The sequence below is a fragment of the Marmota flaviventris genome, chromosome 7 (assembly GCF_047511675.1).
Source record: "Marmota flaviventris isolate mMarFla1 chromosome 7, mMarFla1.hap1, whole genome shotgun sequence".
NCBI lineage: Eukaryota > Metazoa > Chordata > Mammalia > Rodentia > Sciuridae > Marmota > Marmota flaviventris.
In genome coordinates, this window is record NC_092504.1 from 60360889 (window position 1) to 60381700 (window position 20812).

General features: G+C 36.2%; 1 protein-coding gene across 2 annotated transcripts in view; it reads right to left on the reverse strand.

Moving 5' to 3' along the window:
- Window positions 1-429: 429 nt before the first annotated feature.
- Window positions 430-20812, reverse strand: part of Sdad1 (SDA1 domain containing 1) — a 44434-nt gene continuing 24051 nt past the window's right edge. For both annotated transcript variants that reach the window (XM_027939773.3, XM_071614348.1), the window contains exons 13-22: window positions 20069-20127; window positions 13073-13149; window positions 12202-12299; window positions 12009-12085; window positions 11319-11445; window positions 9666-9760; window positions 9324-9514; window positions 9134-9218; window positions 8493-8654; window positions 430-4141 (exon numbers count right to left, since the gene is read on the reverse strand). In XM_027939773.3, coding sequence (XP_027795574.3) covers window positions 4094-4141; window positions 8493-8654; window positions 9134-9218; window positions 9324-9514; window positions 9666-9760; window positions 11319-11445; window positions 12009-12085; window positions 12202-12299; window positions 13073-13149; window positions 20069-20127 — 1019 coding nt within the window. In that variant the 3' untranslated portion in view covers window positions 430-4093. The remainder of the gene's footprint in view (window positions 4142-8492; window positions 8655-9133; window positions 9219-9323; window positions 9515-9665; window positions 9761-11318; window positions 11446-12008; window positions 12086-12201; window positions 12300-13072; window positions 13150-20068; window positions 20128-20812) is intronic.

A 20812-nucleotide genomic window follows, 5' to 3' on the forward strand; every position in this document is an offset into this window, starting at 1 on the left:
TTCCCCAAAGAATTGTACTAATAGTACTTTTGCTAATATCAGGCATCGTTGGCTAGAACCAGAGGGTCCCAAAAAAAGATGACTCTAGCCCCAATGACTAAATGAGGGAAGAGAGTAATTAAGAAGTTTATTTAGTTTATTTTGCCTCTTACATAATAACAAAAATGCTCCAAACACTAAAGAAAACTATATTTAATATTTGGTATATTTTCTCTAGGGCTTTTATTATTTTCCATTTTCTTACATGTAAAAAGCTTTGTTTTTTGTTAAGTTATAATATATATTTCCTATTAAAAACATTTTAATGACTATATAATTATATATCCCATCATTTAGATAAATCATAGTTTACTTAAACATTTCTGTATTGAGATCAGACTGACAAAACACAAAAGTAGAATCAGCAAAAGGAAATAAGACTACCACACAAAAAGCGTCCTATACGAGTTTATTCTTTTTCAATAATATAGCATTAGCTGTGCTACTTTTGCTTGCATTTTAATTCGAGTGCAGACCAAATACTACACTTGTGAAAGTTGTTTCCAATTTTGATCTTGTAAAAGAAAAAGCTCTAGGTCATTGCCCTATCTTCTTTTTTCAGTTGTAGATGGACACAATACCTTTCTTTATTTTTTTTTATGTGGTGCTAAGGATCAAACCCAGTGTCTCACAAGTGCTAAGCAAGCATTCTACCTCTGAGCTATAACCCTATCCCTCTTCTTAATCATATTCAAGATATTTCTTAAATTTCTGAAAGTACAGAACTATGTTATCTACATATATTTTAAACATCTTATTTAAAATAGTATTAATACTCAAAATGACTGAACATTTTAGTTAAAACAATTGCAATGTAATACCCTATATAAAAATTTTCAAGGAATTAGAATATAAAAAATTAAAATTTATATAACAATAACCTTTTAAAAATCATACTAAAATTATTTCAACTTTTAAACCACACTTTTCTTGTACAGTTTGGGAATGTCTTCCTACTGGTTACCTTGACCATTATAAGCATCAGTTTGTTAGCAAACCAGCATTTGACCTTCCTGCCAGCTGATCTGTCCCTTCCTTATGATCCCCTAATACTGTACTTTTTTTTTTTTTTTTTTTTAAATACTTTTAATTGTAGATGGACACAATACCTTATTTTATTTGGTGCTGAGGACAAAACCCAGTGCCTCACAAGTGCTATGCAAACACTCTACCACTGAGCTACAACCACACCCTGCGCTGCGCTTTTTAATTGACAAAATTAGATCTATTTATGATAGACCATGTGATGTTTTAACATTGACATGTATTAAGAAATGACTGAAATGAACCTCCATACTTTTTTGTATAACTGTACCTTTCTGACAACTTTTTGTAAGCTGCTTTGTATTATGAAGTCATTTTGTGAATCTATTGCCTTCAATGCACTGAAAGTTTCAATAAGGGACAAATGCTGTCTACAAACCACACAGCACCTAGCAGAGTACTTTGTATACAGTGGGTATTCAACATACATTTTTATACTTCAAACTAGTAATCCAAAAAATTGGATTTGAGGGACAAAATATTTGTAGCAAATGTAATTGCTGTTTTATTTTAAATAAATTAAGCAAAAACCAATGTAACAGGTAGCTAATTTTTGATGAGAAATTTGCTGAAACTTTTCTTTGTGTCAGATAACATGGTAAATGCCTATAAACATTAGTTTTCAAAATTCTCAAAATAGTCAGTGAGGGAGCTGGTATATTTACAGACAGAAAACTGACAGAGATTAAATCATATGTTCAAACATTTTCCTAGTCCCTCTATACCATATTAGACACTGAACTACCACAGGGAATATAGCAGAGAACAGACCAAAATCTCTGCCTCACGTGGAGCTAATTTACTAGTGGAACTTAGTAAGATCACAGAGATGACAGGTCAGCATTCCAGATTTACATACCGCTTTTATATATTATGAGCTTGGACAATGCGAGTGCATCATGACATGGACACATTCTCAGTGCCGAGGAAAGTTCGAGACTAAAAAGTTTTAAACATTGATGACTTCTTCAAGATTAAAGTCACCCCGCAAAGTTACTTGACCTTTGCTGGCTGCATCCAATTTGTGAGAATTTGATCTTCAAATTAGCAGTAAAAAGAAAAATTCTCAAGAGAAAACTGATACATTATTAAAAGTAACCATAAATAAGAGACTGTGGGATTAAAGCAAACAGTTAAGAAGAATTTATCTTTTAAAGCCAGGTACCTTTATCTTGCATATAAGCCTCAGGCTAGTTAAGAGCAGGGTGAGGCCACAGCAGAATTGGAGTTAGAGCACAGAAAAAACTTTGGCATCTTGGTATCTAAGTAGGGTGGGGAAATACAAGGGAAAGATGAAACTTCCAGGCACCATCAGAAAACACATAGCAAAGCTGTGGACACTATCAACTATGCTATTTTGGATTTTATTCACTTCCTGACTTCAGACACATGAGATACCCCATTTGAAAATACACAAAGAAGAGGGTCTGAAGCTGGGTATACACCTGCAATCCCAGCAACTTGGGAGGCTCAGGCATGAGGATCACAGGTTCGAGGCCAGACTGGGAAGGTGAGACCCTATCTCAAAATAAAATTTAAAAAGGGCTGAAGAAGGGCTGGGGTTGTGGCTCAGTGGTAGAGTGCTTGCCTAGCATGAATGAGGCACTGGGTTCAATTTTCAGAACCTCATATAAATAAATAAATAAAATAAAATTCCATCAACAACTAAAAAATATATGTTAAAAAGGGGGGAGGGCTGAGAATATAGCTCAGTGGTTGAGTGCCTGCCTTAGCAAGTGCTCAATTCCCATTACCACAAAGGAAAAAAAAAAAGAAAAAGAAAAGGGTCTGAAATAAACACATTTGTATTGGGCAATCCCATGAAACAATCAAGTTGCTGGGAGTTGACTCTTATATTCAACTAACTGCCTAACAGTGATCTGAAACATCTTGGGCAAAAGTCACAAAGTTTCATTCAAATAAAACTGAAACTGAATTCAAAAGATGAACAAAAAAACTGCAAAGGGAACAGGGGAAGTGATTTTAGAAGTTGTTCTAACTCTGGCAGAAAATTGCCCTTTACTCAAATTTGAAGTAACATATAACAAATTTCTCATTTACCTCAAGATCAGCTAAAAAACCTAAGGTAGAAGGACCAAACTATTTCTAAGTGCAATCAATTGAATGCAAACAAACTGTCTCCTGAAATTGACTTAAGTGTGACTGGTAAACAACATACACTATTGCACATACAAAAGAGTACCTATTTGATATTAGAAACCCTTTATTGAGGACAAGGCAAACAATGAGTTGAAAATATGATAAGAGTCCAAGGAAGCTGAGGAAACTAACAGGAAGAGCACAGATCAAAGGATGAAACAAAGACATTTCAAAATTATAATTTATCCTTAAGGCTATTTAAAAAAAATGAGGTCTGAAGAAAAAAATCCTTTACATAGCATTAAAAAAAATACTGAAATCTTTTGGATAGACTAAAAGAGCTAAATTGTCTACCCAAAGTCTGTACAGCAGGGACCTGTTTTTAGCAGGTAAGCCTATTTACAAGTAAGAACCTCTTACTCTTGTAACATCGTCCTGTTTTGTTTTAAGAGAATACATAACTACCACCCTTGCAGATTTAGTCCATCAGGCCTCAGTGACCCCACAGAAATATAAACCGATCTCTGCAAGAGAACTATTTACAATGAACTGTAAACACACATATAATACCTGCCTCCCTTCCCACACTAGTTGTGAATGCTTTGAGAGAACTGGCTGTGGCTCATTTAATTTTATATCTAGAATGACACTTATTAGGCATTCAATGTTTTTCTTTGCATGAATGTTTAAATGAAAATGTTTTTATAATATCACTACTATTTACATTTTAAACATTCCCACTACTACCCATCTCCAAGTTAAAAACACCAAATTGCTACCAAGTTTACTGTGGTTGTTACCATATAGTGCTTCTGGACTTTTTAATGTAAGAAACATTCTTGATTTACTAATTTTCATAGTAGTGACACAAACTTGGCATTCTCCTTGAAATGAAAAACTTGCTTGGAAGTTACTTCATCCTTTTCCTCTTTTTCAACAGCGCATCTCGTAATGCCAGCTGGAAGGTAAGAAAAAAAGTGATAAGTCTTGAGTATCCCATTATGTTAATTTGGTTATAAGGAATGTACAAAAAAGGAATCACTAAATCATAAATCATCCTGAAAAACTACAAATAATGAAATATTCCCTAACAGATCCAATCTGTATTCAGGGTGGGGGCCTCTACACTGCTAGGAAACATTCAATGCTCTTAAATACTATTCCCAACTCATGGAAACAAGGCTCACAACTAGAGCAGGTGTATTGAATGTTGCGACTTGCATATCACCTGTCTCCAGGGATACTGCTCAGTACTACTCTGACCTACACAGCTCTTAATTTTTGCGAGCTGTGGATAGGACATACTGTCTAAATTAACATAGAAAAGCAGATCTTTATTCACAATCATCTTTTATAAATCATTTATATCCTACTGAACATGAGCACCACTTACACATTTTTTTCTTTTTTAAATTTTTTCACTAAGGGTCTTGCTGTGAAAAAATTTGAAAAACTCCTAGACTCAAGCTCTCCTCCTACCTCAATTTCCTGAGTGCCAGGAATAAAGGTCACCTTTCCAAGATAAACTAAACATATGGGCCATTTAAAGATTACCATTTTCCTCAAAAACAAACAATAAAACAAACAAAAACAAAACAAAACCCCCAGAATATTATAGATTATCAAGAATAAATCCAATTTTTACAAAACATAACTAAGGCCAAGACACATTTTAAGTGTGTGATGAAAACTATTCCATTAATTCCTCAGCACTACTCTTTGTCCTTCAAACTTATAAAAGTCTCTAGATTATGAATTTTAACAAGGAATGATTGATATGATTGCTTTGTTAAAAAACATTTTTTGGATCAAAACTGCATGAATTATATCTAAATGTTCAACCCTTTTGGATTCTATGATTTAAGTTATTGATTCCTTGTCTTTAGCTTGTACATGGGCTTTGTATGTCTTTGTATCTTTGTAGACAGGAAAAATAGTATCTTTAAGAGAAAAAAAATTGGCAAGTTCATTTTAATCTAATTTGGCCAAAAAGAGGTATTTCTTTTCTTTCTTTCTTTTTCTTTTTGATACTGGAGATTAAACCCAAGGGTGCTCTACCACTGAGCTACAAGCCCAGACCTTTTTATTTTTTGAGACAGACTCATTTGTTGCCTAGGCTGGCCTCAAACTTGAGATCCTCCTGCCTTAGCCTCCAAAGCCACTGGGATTATAGGTGTGCACCACAATGCCTAGCTAAGGAGGAATTTCTCAAGATTTATTTGTGTCTTATTTTCTATCTGCATACTTCATTTACTGTGTCTGCTCATGTTGTATAATGATTAAACAAATTAATGGAAAGCTCTGGTATAGTTAAAGCCATATTGCAAAAACTGTATGTTTAAGCTAATATTGGTTGCATAGATTTAATTTTGCTCATTAAACTATAATAGCACAGGTGACTCTCAGAGGTCCTTTTCCCCTTCAATGCCACCAAGTGAACACAAGGAACAGGTACAGCCTCCTCTTTTCATTTAAAAATCCCTATAAGATCTTTCTCTCTTTCTCTCTCATATGCTTTACTTTCCTCTTCTAGTCTCAACCCCAGATCATTTTATTTATTCTAAAAATTTATAGTAAGACTTCATGTACATATTCTAGTCACAAAAGATCTTTTATTTCAGACAGTGAAATACCACTGAGGGGCAAAGGAAAATGTGATGTGATGCTGCATCCCCACAGAGTGCATGGGTCATGGGACAGTTTGAGGTTGCTGTATAGTAGAGCTGATCATTATGGCAGCCATGAACTACATGTGGCTATTGAGCATTTGAAACACGGCTTGTGCTTACTTAGGCAGTACACATACTAAAACTGGAACAATACAGAGAAGATGAGCATCTCAAATTGAGATGTGCTATAATATAAAAGAGATGCTGGATTTCAATTAGTTCAAATATAAGAATGTAAACTATCTTATTAATAATTTTTATATTGGTTACATTAGAATACTATTTTGATATACTAGGTTAAATAAGATATATAATTAAAAAAATTTTTTAGTTATACATGGGTACAATATCTTTATTAGTCTTTATTTTTATTTGATACTGAGGATCGAACCCAGTGCCTCACATGTGCAAGGCAAGTGCTCTACCACTGAGTCACAACCCCAGCCCCAAATAAGATATATTATTAAAATTAACTTCATTTCTTTTTTCTTTAAAAATCACATATGATTTGTATATTTCAATTGAACAAAATGTTCTAAAGAAAGAGAAAATATGAAATCCAAACTTTTATAATAAAAGAGACTTTAAAGAAAACATAAGGCAAGGAAATATACACAGAAATTGATTAATTTCAGTAAGAAAACTAGAGAACAGGAAATAACATTTTAAAAAATATTTTTAGTTATAGACAGACAGAATATCTTTATTTTATTTTTTTCTTAATCTATTTATTTATCTATCTATCATCTATTTATTTATTTATTGGTACTGGGGATTGAACTCAGGGGCAGTTGACCACTGAGCCATATCTCCAGCCCTATTTTGTATTTTATTTAGAGATAGGGTCTCACTGAGTTGCTTCACGCCTTGCTTTTGCTGACTGAGGTTGGCTTTGAACTGGTGATCCTCCTGCCTCAGTCTCCTGAGCCACTGGGATTACAGGTATATGCAACCTTGCCAGGCTTCTTTTTTATTTTTTATGTGGTGCTTAGGATTGTGGTGCCTCACATGTGCTATTCAAGTGCTCTACCACTGAGCCACAACTCCAGCCTGGAAATAACATTTCTGAGTCAAGGTTTATGTCCAACGAACTCTAAATTTATTCTTAAACTTTACTCTTTGAGAGGGAGATTTTATGAGGTATTGACAAGGAACAAGGCAGGGCTTTTTTATATGCTGAAAATGGCATGTTAAAAACCTGGAAGTAGGAGCCAGTTGGCACACGCCTGTAATACCAGCAACTTGGGAGGCTGAGGCAGGAGGATCACAAATTCAAAGCCACCTTCAGCAACTTTGCGAGGTCTTAAGCAACTTAGTGTGACTGTCTCTAAATAAATTTTTGTTTTTTAAAAAGGGCTGAGGATTTGGCTCAGTGGTTAAGTGCCTCTGGGTCAATCCCAGGTACCAAAAAATAAAAACAAAACAAAAAAGAAGTAGGGGATGGATGACACACTTAGCTAAAATGTAGGCAGGTCACATAAACTACGTAATAGAGCAAGGCCACCTAAAATAGTTATTAAGGGCCAATGAAAGTTAGAATGATGGGCTTAAGTCAATTTGTGGCAAAATTTAAAGTACTTCAGCCTTTATTAAATATGCCATCACTTTATTGCTTACATGATGTATTGACCCACAGCGTGGAAGATTTAAAAAAACAGATGGGGAGAGTTTAAACAGTACCTAATTCAGGTCACCCTGACTTGGCTCCCACACAGACATAGTGCTGCCCTAGAGGACAGGCTGTAACATTCAGACTTGGCAGGCTTGTCATCTACTTAGGAACACTGGTTCAGAATGAGGGACTATTTTAGCCTGGACCTGATTTCCTGGAGATTCTTCAAAATGATGTTTAGATATACTCTGATATGTTCTTCCCAGGAGGGGAAGATACAAAAAAGCATAAATTTATTTTACTATAATGAATTACTAAAATAAGCAAGCCATCTGAGCAGAACAGGATTACCATTCAAAGGCTACAAACAAATAAAATGAAAACCCAAAGGCCTGTAAACAGAAAGGTTTTTGCAAAAGGGTATAAATATATAGGAAGGGTTATACCAAAATAGAAGTTTGTTTTGGACTGTTTTCCTGAAAGGGTTTCTGATGTATTACCATACAAAATCACTCCTTTCTAAAACTCCCAGGCATACAATTGCTAATATCAATGAATTTCAATAGTATATTTCACAGATCAAATGACAGATTATTTTAGCATGTGGTACTGGGAACTGAGCCCCAAGGCCCTCTACCATTGAGCCACAGCCCCAGCCCTTTTTTATTTTGAGACAAAAGCTCCCTAACTTGCCAAGGCTGGCCTTGACTTGTGGTCCTCCTGCCTCAGCCCTCTAAATCTCTGGGATTACAAGTGTGCATCACTACAGCTGGCTATACCCCTTTACTGACAAAGAAGAAAAATGGACACACAACCCCTAACCCACGTGTCACACAGTTGAGTCCCAACTAAGTCAGGTCCAGGATTTACGTGGCGTGACTGCCTCCCACCTCTTGATGTTTTCCAACAGTGCCCATTAGCACCAAGGTACACACTGTGGTAGTCTTCAGAAAGCACAACTCATCTCAGATATAAGTGGGCTCAAATTATAGTACCATTCCAGCCACCCAGCTTTAAGTGGAACTCACCTGTTTTTCTCGGAAGGAACGCTTGTTTTTTGACCGGACATTCTGGCTATACCGCATCATCATAAAGTTCTTCTGTTTTTTCTTCTCTTTATTTGTAGAACTAGAAAATGGATTCACTTTGGTTTTCTTCTTCACAAATTCCTTTCGATCTGTCTTTCCAGCCTATCAGCACAAAAAGATTGATATTTGTGAAATAACACACTTCAGAAGATATCTAATCTAAGTCAATGTCTCCTCTCTGCCAGGCACTCTATCCGACACCAAGGACACAGCACAGACAGAACACAGTCCTTGCTCCGTAGGGCTCAGTCCCAGTGAGCAATGGCTGAAGTACTGCAATGGAATGAGGAAGCTCAGTGGAAGGAAAAGTCATAATTCAGCCTGGTGAGGTAAGAGAGATTCCCAGAAAGGGAATTAAGTAAGCTAATTTTTTTTAAACAGATAAAAGCATTCATGGTGGGGTGAATCTCCTAATACCATGAACATAGTCACATGGTATGTACAGCAATCAAAACTCATCTAATACAACATCTAATATCTGTACATTTTATTTTGTTAATTTAAGACATTTAAAAAATTGCCATTCTATGGCTATACAAAATCCAGATTATATTTCATTTTAATGTTAATGTATCACTCACCATAGCAGTTGCTAGTCTTGTCTCCTTGTCAGACTTTGGCTTTTTATGAAGGCGTTCAATGTCCCGAAGAGAAAGTAATTCACCCCTGGGATGAGGGAAAAATAAAATAAGAAATAAGGGTGCAATTCCTTTCCCCGAGGCTTTCATTTGCACACAAGCTGACTGAAGACCTGGTGAAAATGCATTTTACCTGTGCTCCTCATCACTGTCTATTTCAATGTATTTTCTTTTTTGGGCTTTCCCAGGGGCAGCATCAAGTTCTTTCCTCATTTGGGCCATGCGGATTTTCTGGAAGTCTTCCTGAGTTAAAACTCTACTAGTGCTGATGGCTGCAGCTTTGGCTTTCCGCTCCTCAATGGGCATGCTGTTTAGTTTCTTAGACTTAAGAGTACACAAACAAAGGCTTAAATGGCTACCAGCTCAAGTGAGAGCTCAGCCATTCAAATGTTAGTCTCCCCACAAGGTCCAGCAAAAATTATATCTTAATAACCATCAGAGTGATGCACTTGTAAGAGGAGATTTTATGACTTACAATTTCTTGCTGCTCTTCATCTGAAGAGTGGTGCACATCAACCCATTCACCATCGGCATCTTCCTCCTCACTGAGACTGGTACTTTCCCATTCATCTGTGTGAAAAAGAGCTTAATGATGTAACTACCACTTTATGTTGAATATTTACAACAACTTGAAATAAATCATACAATGGAAAAGTAAGGTAGTGAAACTTAAATACATATTCCACTGACAAAAACTTGAGCAATGTTTGTTGTTAAATAAGCCCTCTCAACTTAGTTAATTTAAGGAATAAGAACTATACACTGGGGTTGGGGTCATGGCTCAGTGGTAGAGCAATCGCCTAGCACATGCGAGGCCCTGGGCTCAATCTTCAGCACCACATAAAAATAAATAAACTGTCATCACAACTTGGCAGAAAAGGATCATTCCCCAGAGTTAAATATCACAGCCAAAAAATGTAGCCTACACGGAAATCACAAAAACCATGACTGACTTCAGAGTCCATGTTCACGGAGCCAACTGTGCCCATCAAAATGGCACTTGTAATAGAGTTACTTTGGATTAGGTAAAGGGGAATGAAGGGGAGAAGGTAGGAAGGATAGTAGAATGAATTCGGCATTATTACCCTATGTGCATATATGACTATATGACCAATGTGATTCTACATCATACATAATCAGAAGAACGAGAAGTTATACTCCATTTATGTATGATGTGTCAAAGTGCATTCTACTGCCATGTATAACTAATTAGAACAACATAGATCTCATATTATATAACTGTTTATCTATGAAAAACATGATTTGATGGAAGTTCATTAACCATTCACTAAGCAGATCTTGGGGAATTGTGCAGATATTATTATGCTGTGATTGGTTAGTGATTCAATGGTAAACAAGAGATTTGGTCCCTGCCCTAATAAAGCTCATGATCTAGTAAAGATGACAGACAATAAAGCACATTAAAAAAAAAATGGCGCTTATACATTTAACTTGGGCATATAGCAAGTATCTGACTAACTCATCTAAATATATTTATGCATGTATGAGAAACTAGCTGCAGTTATTCAGAGAATTAAATAAAAGATTCTGGGCATAAAATAACCTTGTAGACATTTCAATAAAGTGGCTCCCTGGGATCTGTAAGACAGTGTCCCATCTTTTTGGTCTGGTATATATAAAACCACCCACATAATAATGTTTCCAGTTCTCTTTCAAGTCTCCTATCTTGCCATGTGGTTTTCTCCCTAAATAATGGTGAAATAAAATGAACCTTCATAGCTTGGAGATATAGCCTAGGGACAGAGCACTTGATTTGCATGCATAAGGCCCTAGGTTCCTAAGTGATAAAATGTGATAATACCTCCTCTTCTGTAACTTGAAATCAAAACTATCAGATGTTATTTTTCCTATATAATTTAAGAAAGGTAAAGTTAAAGGACTGGAAGACTTCTAATTTGTTTTCTTCAGAACAGTGATTTAGATGTAACCAGTTGGGATTTTATAGCTAAAAGTCTATTTGTATATAATTGTTAACTAAACTGTAAAGTTGCAGTAAATATATTTACAATGATAAAATGTTAAAAATTCAAAACAAAAAACAACAACAACAAAAAAGGTTTTGGGTTCAATTTCCCCAGTACCATCAAAGAAAGAAAGAAAAATGAACCTTCATCATTTTCTGTTTTCTCTTCCTTCTCAATTTCCAGAACCTCTGCTCCTGGAATGTAATCTTTAGCATCCAATTCACCATATTCTTGTACTCTTGCTTCAACAGATGCTTCTGTAGGTTTACCCTAAAGGAAAAGAAATTGTTTATAATAAAGTACTCATATTGTAAAACATCAATGATGAAAGGTATTCTCTAAGATTATGAATTGAGATGGGAGCACTACAGAAAATGGAAATAATCAAATGACAAAATATTCTGTTTATATCTCAGGTCAAAGTAAATACTGAGTCAGAATGCTGTCCACAATTTTCTCAAATCAAGAAATTGGCAGCTATTAAAGAATAACTGTTCAAATATTTTAGGTGTCCAAAGTACCATCTCTTTCTTTATATACAAGCATCCTTCTGCCCTTGAAAGAGGTAGTACCTGGCTGGGAAATAGTCTTGTTTAATACTGGCATCATCAAGTTTAATCAGCTTGACAGGTTTATAAAAAACAGTCATCATCAAAGAACACAAGCCAACCACAAAATATTTAAGGTAATGGTATTTAATCAATTGTATTCAAACTTTAAATAAAACCATGTGCATCACCAGTACTCAAAACTATCACAAATACCTAAATCCAAATTGTAATAAAATTCAAAAGACCATAACCTTTAGACCAACATAAACAGGGTTCACCTACCCGGAATTTCTTCTGTAACATCTGAGGGTTCAGTGTCCGGAAGAGCTGAATCAGAGTTCTAGCAGACATCATCACATCTACAAAAATAATACCTTTAATTACAAATTCTGGAGCAAAGAAGGTAAAGAGGTAAAGAAGCAAAGAGGTAAAAACATTATACTCTTTGGCTTACAGAGAATAACATGCAACTTACTCTTATCTTTATGTGTCTTATATTGAGCCAGGTCTTGGAGAAGTTCTTCAGTCATGGCAAGAGGACATCGAGCTGTTATCTCTTTTATAGCATTAATTCTAGAAAAGAAAAAGTGGTGGTTAAATCTAAGAAATTTTTCAAAAAAAGAATCAAAAGGAATACAAGTTGCGTTTTATGTGGCCTAAGTTTCTAAAACTGCAGTATAGTAGAGAATGTTAAGTGGGTAGAGGGCTTTTATTACAGCAATTTTTGCTGCTAGTGGCATGAAGAGCAATGTCAGGAAACTAAATCATGGCAGTATTTATTTGCCAACCCTAAGGAAAGAAGGGACTAGGCTAAACAAGAAAGACGGAAAATCTTTGGGCTATTCTCCCAGTAACATTTCTCAAGGGAAATACAAAGTATATCACTTACTTACTGTTTAGTATATCACTTACTTACCAAGATGATTTAGTCATTAATAATTTTTAATTAATCAAAAGGGCCACTGACTTGCCCTAAAATTGAAGATTGATTCAATAATATATCACTTATTCCAGGGTAAGACACAAATTCATGGTGGAAGATAAAAAAACAAAAACAAAAAAATACTGAGGTAGCCAAATAATCATTCAATTCAAAGTGTAAAACTAGTAAAAAAAAAAAAAAAAATTCTGATTAGAAGAATAAGCAGATTATCTCTGGTTCCCTTCTCAAAATTATGACCAATAAAATAAAAACATCAAGCCTCCTCAAAGACTCAAGCCTCAAGCGTATTTTAAACTGCTGTTCTAGAGGCCATACTATCAGCTGAAATTACACAACTTGGTAACTTAAAGCAAATCTAGTACATTGAAAACATATCTACTGCCCCCAACCATGTTCTACATACCCTACTGTCATGACTTCCCCAGAGTTCTTGTCAGTAACAAAATTGTTGGCCACGGTCATGAGCACTGATTGAATGATCTGAGTTGGGAACAAAAGAAGAGATGAATATAAGTGAAATGTCTGTACCCTCACAAACACCTGAAGATGAAAGGACAACAGATTATTCATAGTGGAAAAATAGCCTTCCACCTTCAGTTGGGAGTTGGAGGAATCATGACTAAGAAAGAGAGATTAAAATATGCCACTTTGGAGTTGAACCTTTTTTAACCTTTAAAATAAATTTTATTCCTCTTTAATATCATTTTTTAGTATAAATGAAAAAAAAACCAAAAACCCTGCTTTGACACAGGATAATCCAAAGCTGTTTTAATCAAAGAAATTACCACCTTTGACTATAAATTGATATTGTTGATCTCTCCCAATCATAAAATTATTTGGTTAGCAAACTAAGTAGTATTCTCAACTTGTCAAAAACAAAACAAAACAAAAAAACCCCCAAATTTCACTTTCTAAAAACTGTATAACTGAACTTCTGTATTATATCTTCTTAAGGGTTAGTTATCTCCTCTGCTCACTTAAAAAGGAATATCTAATAGGGGCAGGCACTGCTCTGTGTGCACTAGATCCAAAGTTCAGGTTAAGAGTTCTCACCTTGGGAGATCCAAGATGATGGGCCAGAGGAGGCAGCATTCTGTGTCACCCTGTGACCCGGGTTTCAATTTCTGGGAATATTGCTTTGGTGAAAGTAATGGAGGACCCCTCTACAGCTGATCCCGCATAGGAATCATGGCCACCCTGCTGCGCAGGGACCCAGACCTCAAGCGTTACAAAAAGACTCCTGACTCCCGACTACCCGCCCACGCAGGTCTCTGGGTGCCTTAGCGCAACCACCAGCATCAGCACCGGCACAGAATTCCCAGATGCTGCTCCCACGAAGAACATTAAGCTGCTACCTACATGCAAGAACTCCGGGTGCAACTCCCATGTGGACCCCCCGGTCGCCTCCATCTTGGGACTTGCAGCTACTGCCATAGTCCCCTATTGGAGATAAACTGCCTGTACCTGGGGATATCACAAGCTCTGAAGAAAGCTGTAAGCAACACACTGCATGCCTCAGAGCTCATCTCTGAACTGATGGTACAACGCCATCGCCCGGCTCCTCCAACCTGACCTGACATTCCATCCCTGAAAGCAGCAGCCTCCATCTCGGGTCATCTCCATCACCACCTTTAGTCTGGGCAACTGCAAGTTTGAAACACCAGATAGCGAGGTACCCATAGTTTTCTAATTGCCCCCCCAATCCCCAGCAGCTGCTAACTCAGCAGAGTGAGTGCCTATTACAAAACAACCCTCTGCTACAGGCGTGCAGCCATCAGAGTACAACACACAAGACTCCCAGAGAGAAAGATTCCTGGTTAGGAAGTAGAAAGGGAGAGGGTGAGGGAGATAACTTTAGAGACTGATTTAGAGGGCAGAAACTGTGAGGTCTATAGGCAAGATGAGGAAATAAGACCAGGCGCCCATATCACAGAAGCAGACCCCAAAGGAGATTCTTGAGGTGCAGTCTCCCAACAGGACAGGCAGGTGCCATACCCCACTTCTAGGTGCCCTGCACCAAGACCAACCCTCACACCCTGGTAACCCACACCATCCTGAGGGCGGAGATGCCAACTAAGAACTGACAACCCCACCTACTGGATGAGAAGGGAAGTAAGAAATATACTGATCTCCAACCAAAACAATCCTTGTTTCTCCCTTTGAGATTTGTTTTCCTTCCTTCTCCCTCTTTATTCTCCCGCCCTCACATCCCCAACATATGTGAAACCAAGTACTTTGCATGAATTAGGCTACTGAGGACTGAGATGACTGAATAGTATAATACAGTTGTGTTGTATATTCTTTTTCTTGTTTTTTCTCTCCAATTTTTACTATTTTAACATTTTTTATTTTTCTAATACATGGGTTTGTCTTATGTACTCTACCGTCTTCCCTCTTATTTGTCTACCCCAAATTACTGCCTCTCTATTCTCCTGCTACTAACCTTCTTCTTTAGATTTCTGTTTCACACTTCCTGAGATATAATAACTCCATAGCTTCACCTCCTACCTCCTCAGCATATCACCTTACACCTCACCCCTGGTTCTGTGTACACCATCAGAAACTGTAAACCCTTTTACAAACCTACTGATCATATTGTAGATAATAATTGAATTCACCATTTCTGTACACTGTGACCAAACTATAAACGTCTTAATAACAACTATTTGTTTTTAGGTGGTATTTTGTTTATATTGGGATCTGTTAATATTGTCCTTCCCCTCAAAGATGAGGTATTGGAACCCTATAGGGGAACTATAAACCTATAGGGTAAAAACAGTAACGCCTCAGATCTATAGAGATAGAAAGGAAAAGACACGAGCAACATGAAAACACAAGGGAAGAAAGTGCCCCAAACAAATCAAGATACCACATCATTAGAATCCATGGCCAGCACAGCAGAGGAAATGACAGATAAGGAGTTCAGGATGTACATGATTAAAAGTTTCTGTGAATTTAAGGGTGATATAAGAGAGCAAATACAGGCAGCAAAAGATCATTTCAACAAAGAGCTACGTAAGCAAATATAGGAAGTAAAAGATACTTTAATAGGGAGATAGATATTCTAAAGAAAAACCAAACAGAAATCCTTGAAATAAAAGAAAAAATAAACCAAATTAAAAGTTCAACTGAAAGCATCACCAACAGATTAGACCACTTGGAAGACAGGACCTCAGATAACGAAGACAAAATATATAATCTTGAGAAGAATGTAGACCACACAGTGAAAATAGTAAGAAGCTATGAGCAAAATATTCAAGAAATATGGGATAGCATAAAAAGACCATATTTAAGAGTTATTGGGATAGAGGAAGGCATAGAGTTCCAAACCAAAGGAATGACAATCTATTCAATGAAATAATAACATGAAAAACAAATTGGAAAACCAAATTCAAGAGGCTTACAGGACACCAAATGTACAAAATCACAACAGATTCACACCAAGGCACATTATAATGAAAATGTCTAACATACAGAATATGCTGCCTCCAAGAGACTCACCTCAGAGGAAAAGACAGACTGAAGGTTAGAGGTTGGGAAAACTCATATCGCTCACATGGAACTGTGGAAGCAAGCAGGGGTTTCCATCCTTGTATCAAATAAAGTAGACTTTAAAATTAATCAAAAGGGACAAAGAAGGACATTTATACAGCTCAAGGGAACCATACACCAACAAGACTTAACAATTATAAATATATATGCCCCAAACAATGGAGTATCTATGTTCATCAAACAAACTCTTCTCAAGTTCAAGAGTTAAATAGACCACAATACAACAACACTGGGTGACTTTAACACACGTCTTTCACCACCGGACAGATCTTCCAAAAAGCTGAACAAAGAAACTATAGAACTCAATAATACAATCAATAACTTAGACTTAAGTGACAAATATAGAATATTTCATCCTTCAACAAGCAAATATACTTTCTTCTCAGCAGCACATGGATCCTTGTCTAAAATAGACCTTATATTATGCCACAAAGCAACTCGTAACAAATACAAAAAAGCAGCGATACTACCCTGCATTCTATCAGATCACAATGGAATGAAATTCGAAATCAGTGATAAAAAACAAAACAAAACAAAACTACTCCAATGCGTGGAGACTAAATAATATGCTACTGAATGAACAATGGGTTGCAAAAGATATCAAGGAGGAGATTAAAAAATTCTTAGAGGTAAATGAGAATACTGACACAACATATCAAAATCTCTGAGACACTATGAAGGCAGTACTAATAGGAAAGTTCATTGCATGGAGTTCATTCCTTAAAAGAAGAAAAAGTCTTAATAAATGACCTAACATTACATCTCAAAGCGCTAGAAAAAGAATGAATCAACACCAAAAGCAGAACATAGGAAATAATTAAAATCAGAGCTGAAATCAATAAAATCGAAACAAAAGAAACAACTGAAAAAATGGACAAAATAGAAAGTTGGTTCTTTGAAAAAATAAATAAAATTGAAAGACCCTTAAAGAGAAGGAGAGAGAAAAATCACTAACATATATGATGAAAAAGGAAATATCATGACACTACAGAAATATAGAAAATAATTAGAAATTATTTTGAAAACTTGTACTCTAGTAAAATAGAGAATACTGAAGGCATTGACAAATTTCTACAGGCATGAATTGAATAAGGATGACATACACAATTTAAACAGATCAATTTCAAGCAAGGAAATAGAAAACGCCATCAGAAGTCTACCAATCAAGAAAAGTCCAGGACCAGATGGATACACAGCTAAGTTCTACAAGACCTCTAAAGAAGAATTAATACATATACTCTACAAATCATTTCATGAAGTTGAAAAAGAGGGAGCATTTCCAATCTCATTCTATGAGGCCAATATCACCCTGATTCCAAAATCAGGCAAAGACACAACAAAGAAAGAAAACTTCAGACCAATATCACTAGTCAACATAGATGCAAAAATTCTCAATAAAATTCTGGCAAATCGAATACAAAGACATATCAAAAAGATAGTGCACCATGATCAAGTGGGGTTCATCATAGGGATGCAAGGTTGGTTCAACATATGGAAATCAATAAATGTAATTCATCACATCAATAGACTTAAAGATAAGAACCATATGATCATCTCAATTGATGCAGAAAAAGCATTTGACAAAATACAGCACCCATACATGTTCGAAGCACTAGAAAAACTAGGGATAACAGGAACATATCTCAAGATCAAAAAAGCTGTTTATTCTAAACCCCAGGCCAACATCATTCTAAATGGAGAAAAATTGAAAGCATTCCATCTAAAAATTGGAACAAGGCAGGGATGTCCTCTTTCACCACTTCTATTTAACATAGTTCTTGAAACACTGGCCAGAGCAATTAGACAGATGAAAGAAATTAAAGGGATACGGATAGGAAAGGAAGAACTCAAATTAGCACTATTTGCTGACGATATGATTCTATACCTAGAAGACCCAAAAAATTCCACCAGAAAACTTCTAGAACTAGTAAATGAATTCAGCAAAGTAGCAGGATACAAAATCAATACCCATAAATCAAAGGCATTTCCTCTATATCAGTGACAAATCCTCTGAAAGGGAAACGAGGAAAACTAACCCATTTGCAACAGCCTCAAAAAAATAAAATACTTGGGAATCAGTCTAACAAAAGAGGTAAAAGACCTCTACAATGAAAACTACAGAACACTAAAGAAAGAAATTAAAGAAGACCTTAGAAGATAGAAAGAATTCCCTTCTTCTTGGATATGAAGAATTAATATTGTCAAAATGACCATACTACCAAAAACAATCTATAGATTGAATGCAATCCCAATCAAAATCCCAATGACATTCTTCAAAGAAATAGAAAAAGCAGTCGTGAAATTCATCTGGAAAAATAAGAGACCCAGAATAGCTAAAGCAATCCTTAGCAAGAAGATGAAGCAGGTGGCATCATTATACCGGACCTTAAACTACACTACAGAGAAATAGTAACAAAAACAGCATGGTATTGGCACCAAAATGGACTGGTAGACCTATGATATAGAATAGAGGACAAAGAGACTAACCCACATAATTACAGTTATCTTATATTAGACAAAGGTGCCAAAAACATACATTGGAGAAAAGATAGCTTCTTCAATAGATGGTGCTGGGAAAATTGGAAATCCAAATGCAACAAAATGAAATTAAACCCCAATCTCTCACCATGCACAAAACTCAACTCAAAGTGGATCAAGGACCTAGGAATTAAACCAGAGACACTGTGCTTTTTAGAAGAAAAAGTAGACCCAAATCTCCATCATGTCGATTAGGCCTCAACTTCCTTAATAAGACTCCTATAACAGAAGAATTAAAATCAATAAATGGGATGGATTCAAACTAAAAAAGATTCTTCTTGGCAAAAGAAACAATCAGTGAAGTGAATAGAGAACCTACATCTTGGGAGCAAATTTAGTGCTGGCACATCAGATACAGCACTAATCTACGGTATATAGAACTCAAAAAGCTAAACACCAAAAAAACAAACAGCCCAATCAACAAATGGGCCAAGGAACTGAACAGACACCTCTCAAAAGATGTTATACAATCAACAAATATATGAAAAAATGTTCAACATCTCTAGCAATTAGAGAAATGCAAATCAAAACTACTTTGAGATTTCATCTCACTCCAGTTAGAATGGTGGCTATTAAGAACACAAACAACAATAAGTGTTGGTGAGGAAAAAGGCACACTCCTACATTGTTGGTGGGACTGCAAATTGTTGCAGCCAATATGGAAAGCAGTATGGGGATTCCTTGGAAAGGTGGGAATGGAACCACCATTTGACCCAGATATCCCATTCCTTGATCTATACCAAAGGACACCATACTACAGAGACACAGCCACATCAATGTTTATAGCAGCACAATTCACAATAGCTAAACTGTGGAACCATCCTAGATGCCCTTCAGTAGATGAATGGATAAAGAAAACATGTATATATACACAATGGAATAATACTCAGCATTAAAAGAGAATAAAATCATGGCATTTGCAGGTAAATGGATGGAGTTGGAGAATATAATGTTAAGTGAAGTTAGCCAATCCCAACAAACCAAATGCCAAATGTTTTCTCTGATATGAGGAGGCTGATTCATATTGGGGTTGGGAGGGGGTGCATGGGAGGATTAGACAAACTCTAGGTAGGGCCAAGGGATGGGAGGGAATGGAACGGGGCATGGGGGTAAAAAAGATGGTGGAATGAGATGAATATCATTACCTTAAGTACACTTATAAAGACATGAATGGTGTGAATATACTTTATATACAACCAGAGATATGAAAAATTGCACTCTATATGTGTAATATGAATTATAATGCATTCTGCTGTCATATATAACAAATTAGAATTAAAAATAATAATTAAAAAAAAAGAGTTCTCACCTCTGGGGGTACTAGGTGATGAGAAGCTTGTGCAGCAAACAGAAGGATCTTTGTTACTTCTAAAAACACAAGAGATGAGAAAGGTCACAGTTATCACTCTGCCTCTCAGAATATATAGCAACATGGCAAGCATATTCCTGCCTTATGCAACAGCTGTTTATTCTACCTAGAACACCCAACCCCAGCTATCTGCATGGCTCACCCCTTTGCTCCCTTCAGCTACCTGCTCAGTTGCTGCCTTGCTGAAAGGTCTTTCCTGACCACACAATCTAAAATAGAACCTGGGACTGGGGATGTGGCTCAAGAGGTAGCGCGCTCGCCTGGCATGCGTGCGGCCCGGGTTCGATCCTCAGCACCACATACAAAGATGTTGTGTCCACCGAAAACTAAAATAAATAAATAAATATTAAAAAAAAAAATTATCTCTCTCTCTCTTTAAAAAAAATAAAATAGAACCTGCCCCAGCACTCCCTATTGTCCCTACTCTGCTTCCTTTCTCTTCAAAACACTTATCTTTTACATTGACATATGTACTGTATTATCTTTCTCTCTATCTAGAATGTAAGCTCTATGAGGGTAAGGACTTCTTGGTCATTGTGAAATTCTTAGTGTCTAATACAATGCCTGCCATAGAAATCACTAAATACTTGTTGAATGAATAAATAAATACAAACATAAGCAAATACACATATTCTCTCTTCAAAGGGGCAGTACAGTATATGTAAAGAACAAGGCCTTTGGTGA